This window comes from Pangasianodon hypophthalmus, chromosome 9, assembly GCF_027358585.1.
Source record: "Pangasianodon hypophthalmus isolate fPanHyp1 chromosome 9, fPanHyp1.pri, whole genome shotgun sequence".
NCBI classification, from domain to species: domain Eukaryota; kingdom Metazoa; phylum Chordata; class Actinopteri; order Siluriformes; family Pangasiidae; genus Pangasianodon; species Pangasianodon hypophthalmus.
The window spans coordinates 8,179,754-8,200,801 of NC_069718.1; the positions used below are offsets into that span (position 1 = coordinate 8,179,754).

The 21,048-nt window shown below is 36.9% G+C and overlaps 2 protein-coding genes across 3 annotated transcripts in view; both read left to right on the forward strand.

The window, feature by feature from the left end:
- Positions 1-91: 91 nt before the first annotated feature.
- Positions 92-19,859, forward strand: gabra6a (gamma-aminobutyric acid type A receptor subunit alpha6a). The gene is made up of 10 exons (XM_026919624.3): positions 92-214; positions 655-767; positions 1,284-1,351; positions 3,210-3,430; positions 3,510-3,592; positions 3,681-3,824; positions 5,523-5,675; positions 8,393-8,640; positions 13,556-13,797; positions 17,372-19,859. Exons 1-10 carry the CDS (start codon positions 180-182, stop codon positions 17,382-17,384), a joined length of 1,320 nt encoding a protein of 439 aa, XP_026775425.3. The 5' UTR covers positions 92-179; the 3' UTR covers positions 17,385-19,859.
- A 152-nt stretch (positions 19,860-20,011) lies between these two features.
- Positions 20,012-21,048, forward strand: part of gabrb2a (gamma-aminobutyric acid type A receptor subunit beta2a) — a 57,556-nt gene continuing 56,519 nt past the window's right edge. For both annotated transcript variants that reach the window (XM_026919243.3, XM_026919245.3), the window contains exons 1-2: positions 20,012-20,249; positions 20,419-20,507. In XM_026919243.3, the coding sequence (XP_026775044.1) occupies positions 20,107-20,249; positions 20,419-20,507 (232 nt within the window). In that variant the 5' untranslated portion in view covers positions 20,012-20,106. The remainder of the gene's footprint in view (positions 20,250-20,418; positions 20,508-21,048) is intronic.

Here is a 21,048-nt window from a genome sequence, read left to right on the forward strand (position 1 = left end):
GTGGATTTTCCTAAATCCTTTAACTGGATTATTCTTTAAAGATCTCAAAAGATCTCTGTCTTTTTCACACACACACACTGAGAGTCACACAACAAGAAACAGTCTCTCGTACCCAAGTCATGGAGTTTCTCTCGTTACTGAAAGAAACACCAGTTAGCACTTAAAGACTCCTGGACAAAATGGACAGAATATTAGGTTTATTATTTTTAACCAGGTGAGTGGAATGAACCTGAATTAATTTTTAAATGCACATAGGTTTTACTCGCTGTTAGCACTCTTTTAACTTTATTTGAAATCATTTATAGCTACTTTCAGTTTTTATGTTTTCTTTTCAGTTTTAGTGACATTTCATTGCTTAATTTATTAAGCATTACTTTTTACTTTTCTCTTTTATTATTGTTCAACCATATATCTAATGCTATTTCATATGTTTCTGTATGTGTTTTATTTATACTAGCTTTTCATCTTTTTACTCCTTAATGAAGAGGTTTTGATGCCATTTTAATTTTAAAATAAAATTCACTTGACATAAGTTTGATTCAACTTTAAACCCTATCCTTCTAAAATAGGGTTTTGATTTTTACAGTATATATACATTATATATATTTGAGTATAGATCATGTTTATAGATCTATAAACTGTTTTGTTCCTCAGTATTGGGAATGTAATAGGAAACCACCATGAGAAGATAAGTCCAGAAAACATCACCCTGATTCTGGATCAGCTTCTTGAGGGCTACGACAACCGACTGAGGCCTGGATCAGGAGGTGTGTTTCTCTGTTTCTTTATTTCTCAATTATAACAATTCTAACTCATGATTAGCTCCAGAGTGTGTGCATTTGTTTATGTGATTCTTTATTTAAGTGAAAATTTTTCTAATTTGCTTTTAGAAAAAGTTACATGCTTCCATGTTTAGCTCTTGCTGAATGTATCGGATATTTCTCTCAACTTTATTATGCATTCATTTATTTATTCATTAGTGCTGATTCAGTGTTCTGTGTTTTCATCTTAAAATTGATGACATTTTCTCAATGGCTCTCCACAGTCTAATTATTTTCTATCTAACACTGATTTAATATGAGTTATTATTGAACAATGTGCTCAAATATGTTATACGTACGTTACATGTATTCAGTACACATTATTTTTATAGATGACAAAAATCTTTCCAAGAGACCTAAATGAATTCTGTCTAGTATTTGCACTGCATAAGTCATAGCCTTATTTTTATATCCAATTTGGATTATTAGCCTTTAACCACTGGTTCTTCATTGCCTCTGTAGGTTCTGTCACTGAAGTCAAAACAGATATATTTGTCACCAGTTTTGGACCCGTGTCAGATGTTGAAATGGTAAAAAAAAAAAATGTTTCATTCGTATTTCATTCATGAAATCAGCTTTGATATGGTTTATAGATTATTTGAACATATCTGAGTCAGGGATAAGCAGTAAATCAGTAGAGTTTGTACTTTGTATAAATATTAAGACTAGAGCTCAAAGATAAAAACGGACATACTAAGATTTTAAAACATCAACTACATCCTTGGCACATCTCTGATTAAGACTGTGCAGTTGCAAATTCAGCAAATGTCCTCTAACCAATGACAAAACGTGTCAGAAATTTAGTCTGTTATGCAGTAACCATGCACGTGCCTCTTAAATTTAAGGAGCGGTTCAGTGGAAAATGACATTTACACACTTTAGGCCAGATGTAGTTACTCAGCACAAGACATGTTTGGTGTTTTTTATTTGTTTCATTAGTTTTGCACTGGAGCTATGATGCTAAACAAGCAATTAAAGTACCACTTTAGTATCACTCATTAAAGTATCACTCTTTTTTCTGAGTAGAGTTTGCACCCTACTAATGTTTATTAGCCAACTAGTAATTCTAAAAAGTATGTGACTAGTCATCTTTTTTTATGTAGTTAAAATAACAACTGTTTCAGGACAAACTGCTATTTTCTCGCATCCTCAGATGCTTTATTTATGCAGCAAAGATGCACTTCATTATAAATTATATTTCCAGCTTCAGTGATTTTTAGGCCACACAGTTAATGGCAAAATTAACTAAAAAATTATTAATAAATGTTCAAAATCATGAATCTGTGTTTCATATTACACTATTGAAGAATGCACCAGTTCTTAAAATGCACTCGACCTGACAGATATGGCCCAGTTGAAATCACTGATTCTGGAAGTGAGAGCGCGCAGTGTGGAAGCTCATGTCCGTCAACAGAATCCTCCTCAATGAGCGGCTTTCCATGGATGGAGGATGTTATGTCTACAGCAGTGCGTGTGAGGTTTTTCCTCCATGTTCAACTCCATCCTCAGCAGCATCTGAAATCAAGTGTCTTTGAGCTGACATGTGCTACTGATCTGACTCTAAACTAGCTGAGTGAGATCGGATACTGATGTTAGACCTGCAGCTCTTTTGCACACCACAGGTCAGAACAGAATTCACTCAAAGATTTTATTTCAATTTTATTTAGCTTTAAATGACAAAAATAACCGAGGGAGGGAGTGAGATTAAAAAGCAGTCCCATGCACACCTCTCTACTTCATACAATGTGATATCGAAGTGATAAAACATAAAGCAAAGAAAAAAAAGACTTCCCTGCATCTTACACAATGTTCAGCTGACTGGCTTCATCCAGTCTGAAATATTTTCCGACTAACAGAGTACATGTAGCCTGCTTTCTTTACCATCTGCCTTGTCTTTTTTTCCACCATGCCAACTACAACAGCAACTGGTCTCACATTATTTACTTTTCATCAATATTTGTGGCCAAGAACATCAACTTTCACTGGAAGAAGCCATTTGACTGACATTGCAAATGACCAACAGTAAACCCTTCCCGTTGTCTCTCAGCAAATATGTGCAGATTTCTTGCCAGGAGCAACTTCAAAACTTCTTGCCACACGATATTTCTAATCCAGTTACTATACCTTGCAGTGAAAAGCTCATCCTGACAGAAGTTCATTTTCCCAGTCAGACTGTAGCATGTTTAAGCCATGAGTTGTGGGTGGAGTGTCTGAGACTGATACTATTCTTGGGCCTTCAGTGCAAAACTACAGATCAGTCATCAAACACTAAACATGTCTTGGCTGATTTGCTAAATTTGGGATCAAGACTTTCATATTCTGGTAGAATTTTTTACATTCCAGCTTTGAAGGCCATGTCAGGATCAGAGCATGTGTCCTGTCACACAGGAATTCACCATGGACATGTTTTTCCGTCAAATGTGGGTGGACGAGAGGCTGGCGTTTAACGGTCCCATCGAGATCCTGCGCTTAAACAATCGCATGGTGGACAAGATTTGGACTCCAGACACCTTTTTTCACAACTCGAAGAAATCCCTGGCTCACAACATGACAACACCTAACAAGCTCTTCCGCATCATGCAGAACGGCACGGTCTTCTACACCATGAGGTACATTAACATAGAAATAAAATCTCTTATAACTCAAGGGTTGTGTACATTTTCACTGTATACACATTTCTATATTCAGGCTGACTGTGAACGCAGAGTGTCCCATGATGCTGACGGACTTTCCCATGGATGGCCATATTTGTCCTCTACGCTTCGGAAGCTGTCAGTGCTTTAATCATCATCACAATCATCATACTCATAAGAGTTCTTCTTGACTTTTGACTTTGCTGCCATTTTGTGCTTCTTGTAGATGCCTACACCAGCAGTGAGATTGTTTACACATGGAGGAAAGGCCTGGAGCAGTCTGTGGTCATCCCTCCAGAGTCCTCCAACTTACTGCAGTACGACCTCATCGGACAGACGCTCTCCAGCAAAATACTGAAGATCAATACAGGTAGCAATTGGTTAATATACATTTCTGAGGTTCTAGCATGGCTTATATTACAATACAGTGGTTTGCATAAGTATTTGCTCCCTTACCACATTTTATAGTGTACAACCTGGAGCTGAAATACACTTAATTTCAAGAATCTGCACTAAATATCCCATAATATTCAAATGAGGGGAAAAATCAGTATAGTTTGTTAGATTATTTAAAAATAAATATAAAATCTGTGATTGCATAAATATTCACCCCTTTTGCTGTGAAACATCTAAATAGGTTTTAGTACAACCATTTGCCATTAGAAGTCACATCATTAGTTGAAGAGAGTAGACCTGTGTGAAAATAAAGTGTGACATGATCTCAAACTAAACACACCAAAAGCCTGTGACTTGGTAATGAGGGCTTTAGTTAGGAAGAAACCAAGAGTCCAGGGTTAAATCACCATGATGCTACCATCATCATTCTTCGCTGTGGGTTTATAACAATGGTGGGTGACATTGTGGCAAAGCAGGTTGTGTTGCTGCCCCCAGCTCCAGGGTCTTTGGTTTAATCCTGAGCAGTCTGTGTGATGTTTCTCATGTTCTTCTCATGTCTGTTGGAGTTACCTCTGGGTTTTCAGGTTTCTGTCCAAAATCATGCTGGTAGGTGTATCCCATTCAAGGTGTATTCTCACCTCATGCCCAGTGATCCAGTGACAGGGTCCAGATCCAGTGCCACCCTGATCAGGATAAAGTGGTTACTGAACAATGCTAGCCTGTGTAAACACTGACTAAAATGTGAACTCTTGACAGATCTGACCGTATTTTGCCCCACTTTGGATAAAAGCGTCTCCAAATGAGTTAATGCAAATGTATTTGCCATACTGATGGTCATCTGCTTCCCTGAGTGTCAGTCTAAGGTGCTTAAGTGGTCAGGGCTAATTCGTGCTGTCATCTGTCTTTAAAAAGAACACTGAAGGATAAAGCCTATTCCAGGCTCTGAGGCCATAGAGTGCCTAGGAGGGGGAGATTTATAGGTAGGCATAAAAGCAGCATCCCCCTGCTGAGAAGCCATCAACATCACTGTGGCACAGAGAGAGGATCGGGCATGGGCCTGAAAGGCAGGACTGTGGCCTAGTTAACAATTCAGAAAGGGCATACAGAGCTCCACTGTCCTTCTCGTCTCCCCAGTGCATCATTCACTTTCTGTCCTCATAGGTTACTGAAATTGATTTGAAGAAATGTGGTGTCTCAATCTGTTGCACGGCATAAAAATTTTAAATACTGTTTGCTTTTCATACATGTGCAAACAATGTATTTGGTAAAAATGTGGTCAGATATTGTCTGGAAACTTAAAAAATGTCCTTCAGTGTCTTCTAATTATAATCAACATAATGTTTTGTACAACCAAATGTAGATCATGTGCTCTTTAATAATTTACATATAATTTTTAATTTTTTTATATTGTTGTTGCATTAAAATCCATTATAGTTTCATCACAGCAATACCCAAGCATTACACAAATTTAACAATCAGAGAACAACCATTCATTATTATAATATTTTAAATATATTAGTGGATCATAATAAACAAATTCACAATTAATTTCCAGGACATTCCAAGAATATTCCCTCTCCACTTCTATCTTGTAGTATCAGCATAAAAAGTTCAGCCTCACATTGAACATTTTCTGTGCATGTGCTTCTGGAACAATCCTGCTCTCTTTCAGGCCAATATTCTGTCAAGATGGTTCATTTCTTCCTCCAGAGGAAGCTCGGCTATCATCTGATCCAAACGTATATCCCCCTCATCATGGTGGTTGTCCTGTCCCAAGTGTCATTCTGGATCAATAAGGAGTCCGTGCCTGCTCGCACAGTGGCTGGTAGGAAAGAATTACATTAAGCCACCATGGACAGGTCATTTTAGCTGCTTGGATGTGATTTAATGAGCTTAAGCCTGTGAATCTTAATTCATTATTATTGACATTATTAATGTGCACTTAGAAAAACTCTTTACCAATGACATTAGAACTATTGTTTCATGTTATTTGATGTTATATAGTAACTATATAGTGCAACATTGAATCCTCAGAATCTTAGCAGAATTTAATTTTTAAATTTTTTTATATCATTGTTGCATTAATGGGTTACGTTTCCATCACAACAATACTCAAGCATGCATTAAACCAATTTAACAACCAGACAACAACCATTCCTTATTCTTTATCAGGATTACACTTGTAGATTGGGAATAGTGCACATTTTGTGGAAGAAAATAATATATACTGTATGTACTGTTTAGGATGAGGTTTTTGCTTCACTTCCTCCTCCAGCCCTGCAGAGGGTACTGGTCATGCATCAGAAGACTGAACATTCAGCACACAACCCAATGACTGCTGAAAGCAGAGGTTTCAAAATCCAGAGGTGGAAAGTGGAAGAATTTAGTGGTTTCTCTGCTGGACACATTTCATTTAACTCATGTAATCAGTGCAGGGCAAATGAATCAGAATTGGAATAATAATAATCACAATCTGAATAATAATAATAATAATAATAATAATAATAATAATCAGAATCAGAATCTGATCCAGAATACTACTACTACTACTACTACTACTAATAATAATAATAATCTGTATCATAATCTGAATCTGAATAAAAATAATAATATTCTGAATCAGAATCTGAACAACAACAACAACAATAGTAATAATAATAATAATAATAAGAAGAAGAAGAAGAAGAATCTGAATTAGAATGTGAACAACAACAACAATAATAATAATAATAATAATAATAATAATAATAATAATAATAATAATAATAATAACAATAATTGGAATTAGAAATTCTCTGTTAGCTTTATTAGGGTGGCGGTGGATCCGGAGCCTATCCCGGGCACAGTGGGCAGACACCATGGATAGGACGCCAATCGGTTGCACACACACATTCACAGACTCACTCACACCTAGAGGCAGTTTAGAGTCAGCAGTACACCTACCAGCAACCCTGGAGCATATTAACTAATAATATAGAAAATATCTCTGTGCTGAGCAAACACTAATGACTGCAATGTTAATTACATGATGCATCATATTTTAAAATGCTTTTGCTTTAACATGCAACTTTAACCAGCTGTAGGATTGCAGTGCTAGATCTTTCATCATTTACAAATGATCCTACATTCTTAGATAAAAGGGTTCCTTAATGGTTCTTTGGATCATTAATGGTTTTAGCACATGAAACCTTCAAGATCCTTTAAAGCTTTTCTCAAAGGAACAATCTGAATAACCCTTTAGGGTGTTAAAAAAGTTTAGGGTTCCTGTTGCAGTACCATGCTGTTGTATTAATTTTTAAACTTTATGCACTTGGCTCAGTTTCTTTATGGACCTTCAAAACTAATTTTATTTAAAAAAAATATTACAGAGATGGTGTTCAGATGAATTTGGCTCTGAGAGTAACAAGATGCAATAAAAGTGTGAAGAATGACTAGTGTTTGCAAATCTGAGCCAAAAAAAAGTGATTTTAGTTGCAGATTTAATCCAAGTCTAATTTATAAACTCACCTGCCACCTGGAGGAGATCCAAAGATGAGAAGTGCTTATGTGTATCTGCTTCCCAAACAGTGTTTTTATGCCTAAGAAAAAAGTAAAAAAAAAAAAAAAGTGAAAAGAGTGTTAAAGGGTGGAAAATACCTGAGTAACTTTGTCACTGTACTCGAGTGTTAGTTTGTAAGATTTGTACTTTTCTCAAGTATTATTAAAATTGAATGCTTGTACTCTTACTCAAGTAAATGAATAAAAAAAAAACATTGTTTACTTCTTAGATTTTAATTTTGAACTTTAAAGTACTCATTACAAGTATCTGCCTACCATCAAATCCAAAGAGGTACGATGAGTTAAATTAATGTTCGGGAAATGAGCTAGTTAAGGTTTGTAATTTGGCTAGGTTAATTACCTAACTAGATGGGTTTGGTAAATTAGCTCATTAAATTAGCTAGCTAGCTACATTTTTCTAATCAGTTGAAATTGAATTTTTTTGTTGCTAATGTGCGTTAACATTCATTCCAAAAGGGTAATTAAACATTAGCTAACTAGCACGAGTTCTAGGATTTTCTGAGTTAGCAGAATATTTTCCTTATGAGTGATTGCTTAGCGATCTAGCAAGTCATGCAGGGTCGGGCATAATGAACAGGCGATGAAGAAAAAACTGATCATCAGTTAAAATGACAGTATATTTACTTTTTACTCTTGAATGCTTGAGTATATTTAAATGTAGATAGTTTCTGGTTAAAATATATGTTACAGTTGGACTGCTATGAAATCAAAGGAGAAAGGCATATAAAATCATATAAAATAATATATAATACATAATATAAAATAAGGTAAAATTATACTCCCTAGTCTGACTTTTTCTATCATTAACATGATCTCCCTGAATTGGAAAAGAAAATTCCAGAAAAGGCAGATTGTTAGTAGCAAAGAATTTGTTAGATAATGTTAGTATGCTAGCTAGATTTAATGCCTGTAATCACACTGTATCTACATAATTTGGTTGCATCCTCTTCATTTACACCCTCTCTAATCCACTCTGATCTGCAGGAGCGACCACTGTCCTCACCATGACCACACTGAGCATCAGCGCACGCTCTTCCCTGCCCAAAGTGCCCTATGCCACAGCCATGGACTGGTTCATTGCCGTCTGCTTCGCCTTTGTGGCCTCGGCCCTGGTCGAGTTTGCTGCTGTCAACTACTTTGCCACGCTGGAGGCCAACAGGATGAGACGTCGACTCTCCAGAGCTTCTGTGCTGGAGTCTATCGCTGAGGGGAGTGACGATGAAGATGAGTCGGTAAACACTGCAGTCCTATACTAATGTTGCGTCATACTTAGAATTTATAAATAGTACTTCTATCTGTATTCGGTGAAACCTGGCCAAATATAACTGCAAGTGTTAATATGAGAACTCTGAGCATTGAGCATTTGTAGGAAGAAATCCTTTTTGATGTAGAAAAAACATCCACAGTCCCTCTTCTTATTGAATAATATAGTCCAACTATTCAAATATTAGACACATCAGACAGCTGTGTATCATCATATTTCTTTACTGGAGCCATTAGAGCTTTTTATTCCTGAACTTTCCACTCACAGAACACAAACCAGTCTGAAATGTTCATCATTCAAATCACATTAACACGTTCCCTAGATAAAGATTCAGATATTTACATTAAAACAAATTTAAATTAATTTACACCACAGTGCTGCTGAATTTTCTCGATTTTCTCCTTTATGATAGCTGCTCAGAGAATAGTGTTGGCTGTAATTCAAATCACAGGTTTATATTAATGCACTTATTCTAATATGATGTTGTTTCTGTTGTAAAAATTTTGAAAAATGTAGAATTGTTAATCTTTTGAGAACCACAGCCTTAAATTGTGGAATTAAATTTTTGCAGCATTACATTTGTTAAACTACTTGCTAGTTAAACTAGCTGCTTAATGCAGGTTTTATTGTTTTTTTTTTAAATGCCAAAATACAGTTTGGTTTGGAAATTGGGGTTAGGACACCTCCAGAGCAATTTAATGACATTTTGGGAAAAAAATGTTGCTAGCTAGGCTAACTAGGTATCATTCCTGAGCCAAAAAAAGTAGGTTTATAAATGTATACATCTATACATCTGAACCCTGTCCCTACTATTTGAGCCCATCATCACCTCTGAATTATTTTACTTATTAACTTATCCACTGTGTAGTAATATAATAAGTAAATAATAAGTAAAAGTAATAAGCAATGGTGGCAGGAATAGTAATGTTATCCTGTAGCTGTTTCATTACTCAGAAGTGAGTGGCATAACATCTAGATGAACACAAATCCTGGAATTCTGACTTGTAACTACTCCCTGGATGATTTTAAAAGCTTCACGCACATTAGACCCACATACACTGACAGAGGCAGATGTGAAAGCAATATTTCAATAATTCAATTTATTTATAAAGCTCACAGCCAGAGAACAGCTTCATGGACATCTGGGCTTGAACCCCTAGTGAGCGATCCAAAGGTTATGGTGGCAGGGCAACAGCATTCTGGCGCAGGCGTGAGGAAGGAGCATGAAGACGAGCCAACACTCACAAGGAGGTGGCCGCCTTCTGGCCCACACCATTTGTTTGTTAGTGAACTGTGCCACATGGTAGGCCCAGAGCCATGTCAAGTGTGCTGCATAGGAAAACGAACGGGAGAAATTAATTTAGTGGATGATTTGTAAGACACTCCTGTATGCACTGTAACAAGCTGAGCACATGTGCGATTCGTATCTGCAGTCCTGAGCTGGATATGCTAATAGCACAAGCATGCGCTGTCTCCAGAGAACGTCTCCCGTGTGACCGGCTCACGCCTGGCGTTTTAAAAATAGCGACCATATTAGAACCACGCTGCATGACTATTCTGTAATCTCTCCTACCTGAGATGCTACGGCTCCCCTGTTCCATCTCTCTGACGCATATACTGGAGGAGGAAAAGGGGTGTGCATCTGTAATGCAGCCTCAGACATTTATTTTGACTGTCCTGTTTTAGATTTCCCATTGCTCAGGTCATTGTTTTAAAGTTGGTAGAGATATAACTGTAGCACTTATTTTAACATACGCACCAATATTCATGGTAATGAAGCCCCAAAAGCCCTTTCTGTACTTAGGGATCTTAACAGAAGGTGTGAGAGAAGGTGGGAGTGTACACTACTAATCACAAGTTTAGATGCACTCTTTTTCATTAAATCTCATTTAGATTTATTACTAAATATACTACTATATAACTAATTATTACTTATTAAAACCTACTTATTAAATATACATATATACATGGACATTAAATTTAATATTTAAATATGTCTTAGAAACAAATTTAAATATTAAATTTAATGCCGATATATACATTTATTTCTGAAACAAAATGTATATTTAATAAGTAGGTTTTTTTTAAACATGAAACAAGTCATTTTTGTTTAGAGCTTGGGAAGCAGTGAGGATCTCAGCCTATTTGGAAAGATCAATCTAGTTGTGAAGATACCCAGAGTATGTAACGATAGATTTTCTTGGTCACTCTATAATTCCATATGTGTGATTTCATCAGGTTTATCATGAATCAGGTGGATGTACGACAGCACAAGGTTAATCTGTATACAAATCTAAATCAGCAGGTAGATTTGTGGTCAAAAACATGCAGTAGGTCAAACGATCATGCAAACAGAGCCATATAGAAAAAAAAAACAAAACATACAAGAGCAAAAAGGTCAAAATCAGGGAAACAATTGGAAAATAATGCTCACACAGAAAACCTTGCAAAGTGTATGTGTGTGTGTGTGTGTGTGTGTGTGCATGAATGAGCAGTTTAAATAAGCCAAATGCTTGCAAGAACAGATGGAAGCAGGTGTGCTAGAAGTCAGGTGAGTGTGAGTGTTGTAATGTCTGGGCGTGGACATTGTTAATGTTTTCATTATTACTCTAAAATAGCAGAAAATATAAAATGAGTCACCTCTTCTATGACCATAGGTTTGAATATTTTTGGCAGGTAGTATGAATAAGAAATGGAGAAAATGTGACAGCCATTAAAACCACCATTTTCCCCCAGATTTATAAACACCAGTGATTTCTGTTTCAACTTGTTACTCCCAGGTTGAAAAAGCCTGAACATGATCTGTGTAATACAAATGTGATTTTAAAAAAAATGTTCATTCAAGAATTTAGCCAAACTCATGTCGTTTCACATGCAGGAAAGAAAACATGTTTACTACCATTCCATATTTATTAAATGGGACAAAATTTATTATTCTGTCCAGCACAGAATGTAAAGATTAATATGCTCAACTTTTATTTGTAGATTTTTCTTCAGCATTCTTCAGCATCTACCTTACTAATAGGTCTCAGGGAATTAGAGTTAACAATAGTCTGTCAGGTTTGATAATTACATCGATTACATCAATCCTTTACAGTGACAAGCGTCACAGTCAGTTTGAGAATCAGTACATTCTGACGACATGATGGTGGTGAGTCTGTTGGTTGGTAGGAAAGGGACCACGGCCCTGTATTTTACTATTTTGTAAAGTAGTGTCGGGAGGCTTGTTTATATCTGAATGATAGAGATATGTGCATCAGTTTTTGGTGTAACTATATAGCTACCTCAAGTACCTTTACTGAAGACCAGTCTACTGAATTATTGGAAAGTTATAAGTATTTAGGCACTATAATTGATAATATATTACATTTTGAAATGAACACAGATACACTGTGAAAAAATAAGTCAGCAAAGACTCTTTTGCCTGAGGAAATTAGCTAAATTCCATATATTTCCATACGACTGTTTTTTTTTATAGGGCTTATGTTGAATCCTTTTTAACATTCTCATTGATTTGATGGTTTGCCTCTTTAAAGGTAAAACAAACAAAAATTGGTGAAGGTTGTTAATACTTGTAGTAAAGTGTTAGGAGTGAAACTTCCTGGGTTGTCAGATTTATTTACTAAGCAGGTACTTAGGAAAGCAAACTACATTATATCTGACACATCGCATTCCCTTCATGACTTTGCCTTCAGGAGTCCCTTTAGCTAAAACACACAGATTTAAATATTCTTTTGTACCTTGTGCTATCTCTTTGCTTAACTCAAACAGAAAAAGGTAGTTTTTTAGGTAGTTGTTATGGTTTTTGTGATCTTTTCTTTTAATATTTATTATATGTTTAATATAGTATTATAGCATTATGTTTATAATTGGTGTATTTGTATTTGTTTGTCTTTGTATGTGGTGTACTCCATTCCATTCCAAAGGGGGACAATAAAAGTTTAAGTAAGGTTAAGTAAGTTTGTACAGCCAGATGGACCTGTTACTCTGACTAGTTTTGAGCAAAGGTAATACTAGGAATCAGATAGCATGTCTCACTGCAATCCACACCCACTAATCAGTGCACAAGTGTATCACATTTTCCATGGTGACTGTTAGTAGGGTGGCATGTGGCAATGTTTTAGCACTTTATAAACTTCATTTGGCATTCTGTAACCACATTAGCAGCTGTTTCGCACAGGACAGATGTTATAGAGTGCCACAAATTTTCTGCCAAGGTCCCGGTAGCTCCAACAAATCATAACTGCCAAAATAGTCAATTGTTGAAAGTGCTATACAAATAAATTTGAATTGAATTGTTACATATGTATGTAACAATAATGTTTAATATTGCTTAGTAGCCTGTGTTGATTAGAATAATTGGTAATTGCTACCTGCATAGCCGCATTACATCTGTCTAGCCTATTGTTAACTGGCTTATTAATGCTCCCAGCAATAGAAACATTGTCAACAGCAAAACTTTAAAATGAAATCAATTATATATATAGTGTGCATGAAGCCACACTAAAAAAAAAAAAAAACTAACAATAGACAACATCTGTCAAATTAATGCACAGATTCAGTTTCAGTTTATTGTAAGTATGGTTATTGTAACATACAGTTAAGAAGAGCAAGGATCCATGTACATAGGTTATTGAAATACAATTGAAAATCCAAAGTCATTAGGCAGGCAATGGTCAAACACAGGAATGGCACATATCATCAGATGAAAGGGCAATGCAAAGAGTAGGAAAACACTGAGTACATTACAGAAAGAAACATGGCTTACAACTTGAGAGAAATAAACAGGAAATTGACAAGTATCGTGAGCGTTATCACCAGACATAAGAAACTTATTCACATGCATGCTTCTAACGTCTCACTGTTTATTCCTCTGTTCCTAGACGATATCTGACACAAGCACTGGAGAGCGACAAAGAAGGAGGATGAACTCAGTTTCAGAAGCTCCAAAAATGCGCCTGCCCATCTTCCTGCAGCAGGGTTCAGCCATCCCGCCCAACATTACGCTGGCTGGCCCCAGTGTCATTGACCAGTACGCTCGCATGCTCTTCCCACTCGCATTCGCCCTCTTTAACATCATCTACTGGTACATCTACCTCAGCAAGGATACCATGGAGAAATCGAGGTGTGTATTCAGTAGCAGTGTACCATAATGCTAATATCTGTATCTATTTAGTGCATATATATATATATATATATTTATTCAGATTTGTATTTGGTGGTTTAGACTGGAAGTTACATCACTCAAGTTCATAACTGATCTCAGTGCCCTGTGGAACTTTCTGGAAAACTATTTACTAATATGACTTATGAACTATGTTTCAAAACAACAGTGTCTTTCCCAGATCGGGGAACTGTTGTTTATAATTGACAATATTTTATCATATTTTATCATATATATATATATATATATAGAACATTTTAGAACATATTATCTGTAATAATAATAATGTATTCATATTCAGTTACAACCCCATGTGTCTGCCTGCAGGACAGGGCTGTTGGCTTGTTCTGGACATTCTTTTTCTTCAAGCATGATGAATTTAATTTCTACAATCTGTAATGTACAGCTATTGAGCTTGACTAACAAGTGGGCCAGATGAGAAAATCATTCCTATGCAGGTTAGGCAGAACAGAACAGTTACTACATATTACAGTATAATATGGAAAAATAGGGCTGTGATTAAACGAATAAAACGGCAATATTCATCCCTTTTATTTTTTTTACAGATTTTTTTGCAGATTAAACACAGTGTTTTAACACTGTTATTGTAGTCCACAGTTTACAGTTAGTCAAGGAGAACATACTTTTTCTTTTATTCAGAAGGTGATGGTAGTGTTTTCAAAAAAGGCAATTAATTTCTACAGCGAGAGATGTTGTCATCTTGCATGAATGCAATACACATTTTCGTCATCCGAGTGACACCACTGATTTATTTCACTAATTAAACAAACCAAACCAAGCTAGGATAATGTCATTGTAGAAAGATATGGATAGTTTATAAACAGAAATATTTTACAACTTTTTTCATTGTTAGAGTTTTCTCTTTAATTACAGTGTTGCTGTTTAAAGGGAATAAGGACAGGCTTTAATTAATCATATATGTACAAATATTTCACTTTAGCCACCCAGTATTCAGCCAAGCTATGAAGATTAGCACAGGCCAAAAAAAGCAACAAGATGCCCTGTAAAGATTCTCCTTCACATCAACTGTGTGTCCTTGTTTTTCCCCAAGTGAATATGTTCTATTTCAGTATCAAACACATGATATATACATTCACCGGTCACTTTACTAGGAACACCATGCAGATGCAGGTCAGGAGCTTCAGTTAATGTTCATATCAAACTGAATGAGGGACGAAATGTGATCTCAGTGGCTTTGACTGAGGTATGGTTGTTGGTGCCAGACGTGCTGGTTTGAGTTTGAGTATTCAGAAACTGCTGATCTCCTGGGAAGATTGGAAATACATTACCTGGTCTTTTTCCAATCTTTAATTATCCAGTGTGGCAAGAAAACATTCCCCCCACCATTACACCACCACCACCACCAGCCTGCACTGAGGACACACGACAGGTTTATTTGTTATTTGCTTTATTTGTCCTATAAATTTCAAGAAAGAGCGAAAACAAGAGCATCTGGTAAATGAACAGTAAAATGTTAAATGTAACAGTAAACAGATAAAAAGTATGATGTGTTCTGTAATACATAAAAAATGATTAGCATTGGTAAATCGCTGTGGTATAAGAGGAATAAAACAGTTAAGGTTGTAACCATATAGGAAAATAATAAAGCTTTGAGGTGGTACACTTCATCACACCACCCCATCTTTCATTAATTTCCTATAAGAGCACACCCTATCTTTTTTTTTTGTTTTTACTAGTTTTGCACTTAAAGTTTAAAACTAAAACAGGCCACTGTAAAGTCAGTACTCTGGCAAGCTTCATTACTAGCTGAGTCAAAGAACTTTACCTCAGATCAAAGTCTCGGCTTGGGAGCTGATGTGACTCCAGCTCTCTTTGATGCCTTTCCCTCCAGTGCAGTGAACTGCTTTATTCCATCTGTGAAACTAATCCATGAGCTCACGTTTTCTTAAAACAATAGAAGCGTGTCCCATCATCTAGAACTAGTGTCTGTGTAATTACATGAATAATTAATGACTGCCTCGGGACTGACTCGGCAAATCCAGGAGAGCTGAAGGGACTGACTCTGCTCTTTCAGTGGATGAGGTTAGAACTCTACTCTTGTTCCGGCAAGGATGTGTAGCTGTAAGGCAAATCACATCAGTGGTTTTCATCACCATCCGCAAATAATGCATTTACATTTATTCATTTGGCAGACACTTTTATCTAAAGTGACTTGAAGTGGATAATATGAATGTAATAGATACATCAGATACAGTACATGTGAACAGGGAATTAAAGGTGGGTTCAGGGAATTTTTAAGAACAATTTTTGTAATATTTGATGAAATTCTCCTCACATTCTGGCAGCTTTAATAAAAGATCAGCTCAGAGGAGAAAGTCTGTCTCTGTGGAGCCCCTGACTCTGTGAACGGGATTAAAAAGGTAGACCAATATTATCCAACCAATCAGCACAAAGAGGAGTTTGTATTCACTTGCAAATTATATTCCATGTCAATTCAGAAAGCTCTGTCTCTTGCTCTAGTATTCAGGTATTCAGGTGTTTTTCTAGGTGACTTGTTTGAATTCTGAATTTCAAAACAGTTAGCTTCAAATAACCACTGCCAAAATTGCTGATTATACCTTTAATCCTGGATTACATTATTACAATAAACAAAAACTGCAAACTGCATGTTCTGTTTCTCAGTGAGGCAGCAACACAAAACTATTCCTCTGCTAGTAACAATGGCAACACACCACAAACTCCAACAAGTTTTCCCAATTTTTGTGGAAAAAAGTCAAAAAGGGCAATAAACTATGCTACAAACACTGCAGTGAACTCTAAACTCTGCATGCTTATACTGCTACTGAGGACTATTAACGGAGTGTGTTGTGTGTTAAACATGTGGATTGGATTGTGTTACCTTAGAGAACAATAACGTACAGTACCTTTCTTTGTGAGAATATGAGGTACATTCTCAGTGTACCTTTCCTAAAGGTTCCACTGGGCTGTGAAACAGACACAGCTTTTGTACCTCTACAGGTAATTTGCTTGTACTACCTTTAAAATAATTTAAGGTAAATAACTGGACCTCAAGGACAACCCTTGTACTTTGAATTAGCATTTAGAGTACTACTTTAAAGGTGCACTATATGCACATTTCAGGTAAAAGATACACAATAAAGGTACACTTGAGCGTACCACCAGAGTGACAAATGCACTATTTAGTACCCTTTATTTTCTGAGAATATAAAAGAGCAGCATATATTCACAGAGCTGAAGCGCATATTAAAGACCTGTGTTTTTAATCAATGTCCTTGTATGCAGTTTGGTTTCAGGTTTGTTGCAGCTTAGATAAAATGGCACAGCAGCAGGACTGACATTATTGTGAAAGGCACTGCACAAGCCTTTTCTCTCTCCCAGTACACCATCGGGCATGATTTCACACCGAGAACAAATGATTTTCATCAAACATTAATCACTGACGTCACAGTGCAGGCGAAGAGCCGCACTCGCTCTGAGAGACGTAATCTTTGCTCATCTTGTGTTTGTGTCTTTGTGTGTTTTATCTCTACAGGGAGATGGACTGAGTTTCTCCAGTGTGCAGTGTGCAGAAGAATATCTACTGCTCTCCTTTCGCTCGCTCTCCCTTTGTTCTTGGACTGTTTCAGTCTCTCTCTTCCTCTCTCCTCTGCTGTCTCTGACTCCTGAGGTCTGATGAGGTCTGATGGAGCACAGGCCCATGTGACAGCTTGACAAGCGCGTGTATTCTGTCACCCATATGGGTCTGTGATCACACCCATGCCCCGTGTTCCTCTCTGCTGTACCTTAACCCTGTGCATGGAAAATGTGCCCTGCTTCTGTGGCTGAGTGAGTAAGAAAAACATTGATGATCTAATCCTTAGCCCTAATTGGTGATGCAACATTGAACCAGTGCTTTCAGATACCTCTCTAGAGAGCCAGACCTCAGAGCACTGGATGAAGAAAAATGGCAAGGGTTCATATTCTTCAGGAGCTTCAAAGGTTTCTCCATCCTGCACAGAAAACTCAAAATCTCAAAGACAGAGAAAGACAGAGAGAGAGAGAGAGAGAGAGAGAGAGAAAGAGAGAGAGACACACACATGATTCTCTCATGTCCTAATTCCACAACACGTTTGTCTAAGTAGCAGTAAAGATTCTGGGTTTGAGGATTTATTTGTGTTCTTGTGGATTCTTGTGGATTTATTAAAGGTGCAGTTGGTCAGTTTTTTAAATGTGCTTCTAGACCTGTAATAATCATATCATTTTAGAAATTTAAAAAAAAAATCAGTGATTTAGAATATCAACATGCAATGCATTTGGCTTGTCTCTTCATTTCAGACATCTTTATTATATTTTTCTGGCCCTGAAATTAGCTTCAGCCTAAACAGACCAGTTCAGCTCTTCCTACGTTTTCCTAAATGGTAACTCACAAGGTCTCTGTAGTTTCATTAGAGAGTGTAAGGTAGGATGGGGTTAAGAAGAAAGGCTGTTTTGATTTAAATCATGTTCATCTTACAGGCAGCAGAGCGCTCTTAAATTACAAACTACTCCTTTAAAGTATTTATTATTTAGAAAAAATGGACTCTCTCTAATCTTTATCCATGGAATGTAGCTTTAAAACTTATTTTATAGAACATTTGAGGCCACATTTACATTATTTGTACCTCAGGGAGCAAAAAATACTGTTCAGTACCCTTTTTTCTGTTATGGAAAAATCAAGTGAGACCTACTTAAAATTGGAACAAACTGACCCACTGTATAATACAGTGGACAAAATACATTATTTAAAGTATTTGTATGTACACTGTGTACTATATGCACTCCTGATAAACACTGAAGATCAGAACACATCCTACAGTCCTGCATAATATGAACAAATGTGTTCTAATTATTTATGGACTTACAATCAGTTTGCTTGTGGGATAAGATTCAGTCTGTCAGATTTTAAAAACAAATCTAGTGACACCAACATATTTTTTGTAAACAAAACTGATTGTAAATGAAATGTCTTTTTGTCTTACAATAAACAGATAGTTTAAATTCTCCTGTATGTGTGTAATAACCCAGGCATGACACCTCATTAATAAATCAACAGTGTTGGTGATTATTGTGGTCTCTTTAGGTCACTGGCATTTGGCAGATGCCCTTATCCAGAGCGAACTGTCCTCTGTCATCATTACTATTATTATAAACTAATTTATTATCATGTTTTACTTTTCCATTTCACTATTAACTTGTGACCTTTATCCTGTTTTTTTTTCAACAGTTATTAAGAACTTATTTAGCCTCTGCTGTAGCTGTGACATATTGTGATTGGTCAGCATCTAGCTCTTGTTCTTGTAGGCTAATAACACTGGTTAATCTGTCTTGTTAGCAAAAGCAATATTGCAGAGGTAGGCAGTGTTGCATCTTTATTGCTACATTTGGAGACAGTAAAAGTGCCCACTACGTGCCCTTACAGTTGACAAAAATGTGACAAAGTGCCCTCTAGGTGCCTTCTAGGTGCCCTTACAGTGGAGAAAACATGATAATGTTACCTATTGGTTGCCCTTCAAATGGAAAAAAAGCTATGAAATGCCCTCTATATGCAGGAAAACGTGCTGAAGTGCCCTCTAGGTGCTCCTTCAGTGGAGAATAGGTGGTGCAGTGCCCTATAGGGTTTCCCTATATGTGAGGAAACATGATGAAGTGTCATAATGGATGCCCTTCCAGTGGAGAATATTTGTGCCCTATAGGGTGTATACAGTGCCCTATAGGGTGTACCTACATATGAGGAAAGGTGAAGTGTTGTAATGGCTGCCCTTCCAATAGAGAACACATGATGCAGTGCCCTACAGAGTGTACCTATGTGTGAGGAAACATGATGAAGTGTCATAATGAGTGCCCTTCCAATGGAGCAAATGAGATGCAGTGCCCTATAGGGTGTACCTACATATGAGGAAAGATGAAGTGTTGTAATGGCTGCCCCTCAGCCTGGGTCCACCCCTGACCACACTGGTAAATATAAATGCTTGCCAGTGACTATAAGTGGTTTTATTTTCTCAGAAGTCCATCCCTAATGTAAAGTTTCAGTTCAGAGATTAAAGAGTGAGGACCCTATCACTCTACAGTGCCTAATTCTGACCAATCAGAGCATAGACGTTTCAAACGAGGGCGTGGTTTTTGTACGACAGCAAAACGTAACGTGTCCACTCTCCTCAGTAGCAAGGCTACTCTTTGATCTTGAGGCTCGGTGTGCGCATGCGCGTGAGTCGCGCTCGGCTTTACTGCACTGGCTGGGACTGAAGTTGGATGCGCGGCGCGCGCTGTCTTCCTTCAGCTTGGTCCACAAGAAGAAAAAAAATCATCAAAACTGTTGCAATGGAGAGGATGAGGAAATCGCAGTGCATCTTCTTGCTGTGTCCCTTCATCATGACTGCTGTGTGCGCGCAAAGGTAAAAAAAAAAAAAAAAGAAAAGAAAGAAAAAAGAAGAAAGGACATGATTAGGTTTTTTTTTGTAGCGTTTGGATTTTTCCTCACATGTTTTCCTCATATGTTAGTCTGTGTTTGCTGGAGAATTTGCAGCATGTTAAATAAACGTTGCGTTTTTTTTATTCCCGCAGCAGAGACTCTAGCAATATGCCTGTAGTGAAAGACACAGTGGACAGACTGATGAAGGGATACGATATCCGACTGAGGCCGGATTTTGGAGGTGAGGAATCAAAACGTGCATCTGAATCATTTAATATGCATGTGATGATGTGTGTGATGTGCGTGATGTGCGGTGACTTGTGGCAGGCAACCTTGTCAATTCATCCTCAAGCAAGCATGAAGGCTATACGCAATCTCAGCATGAATTAATCCATGCAGGTTCATTTAACCCCTTTCATTTTTATACATCAAATCCAAGCGGATTCGGGCTGAAATGTCCAAGTTAGACATCACATCACTGCGCATTTTACACTTTCCACATTACGACATGTCTATATTGACATCTTGTACCATAATACACCTTAATCCACCTGTTCTAGTCACAGGCTGGTTAACAGTTTCCACTGATGATGCTGAGGATCTCCATTTCAGCCTGTGCATTTGCTGTGCAGCTCTATTAAAAAAAAAAAAAAAAAAAGATTTTATGAAATGCCCGTTAATTGCTGGTGTTTTTGCTGGATTGTAAACGGGATATATATATCCTAATTCAGGAATCATCTGCATTTCCAATATTGCTATTATTATTATTATTATTATTATTA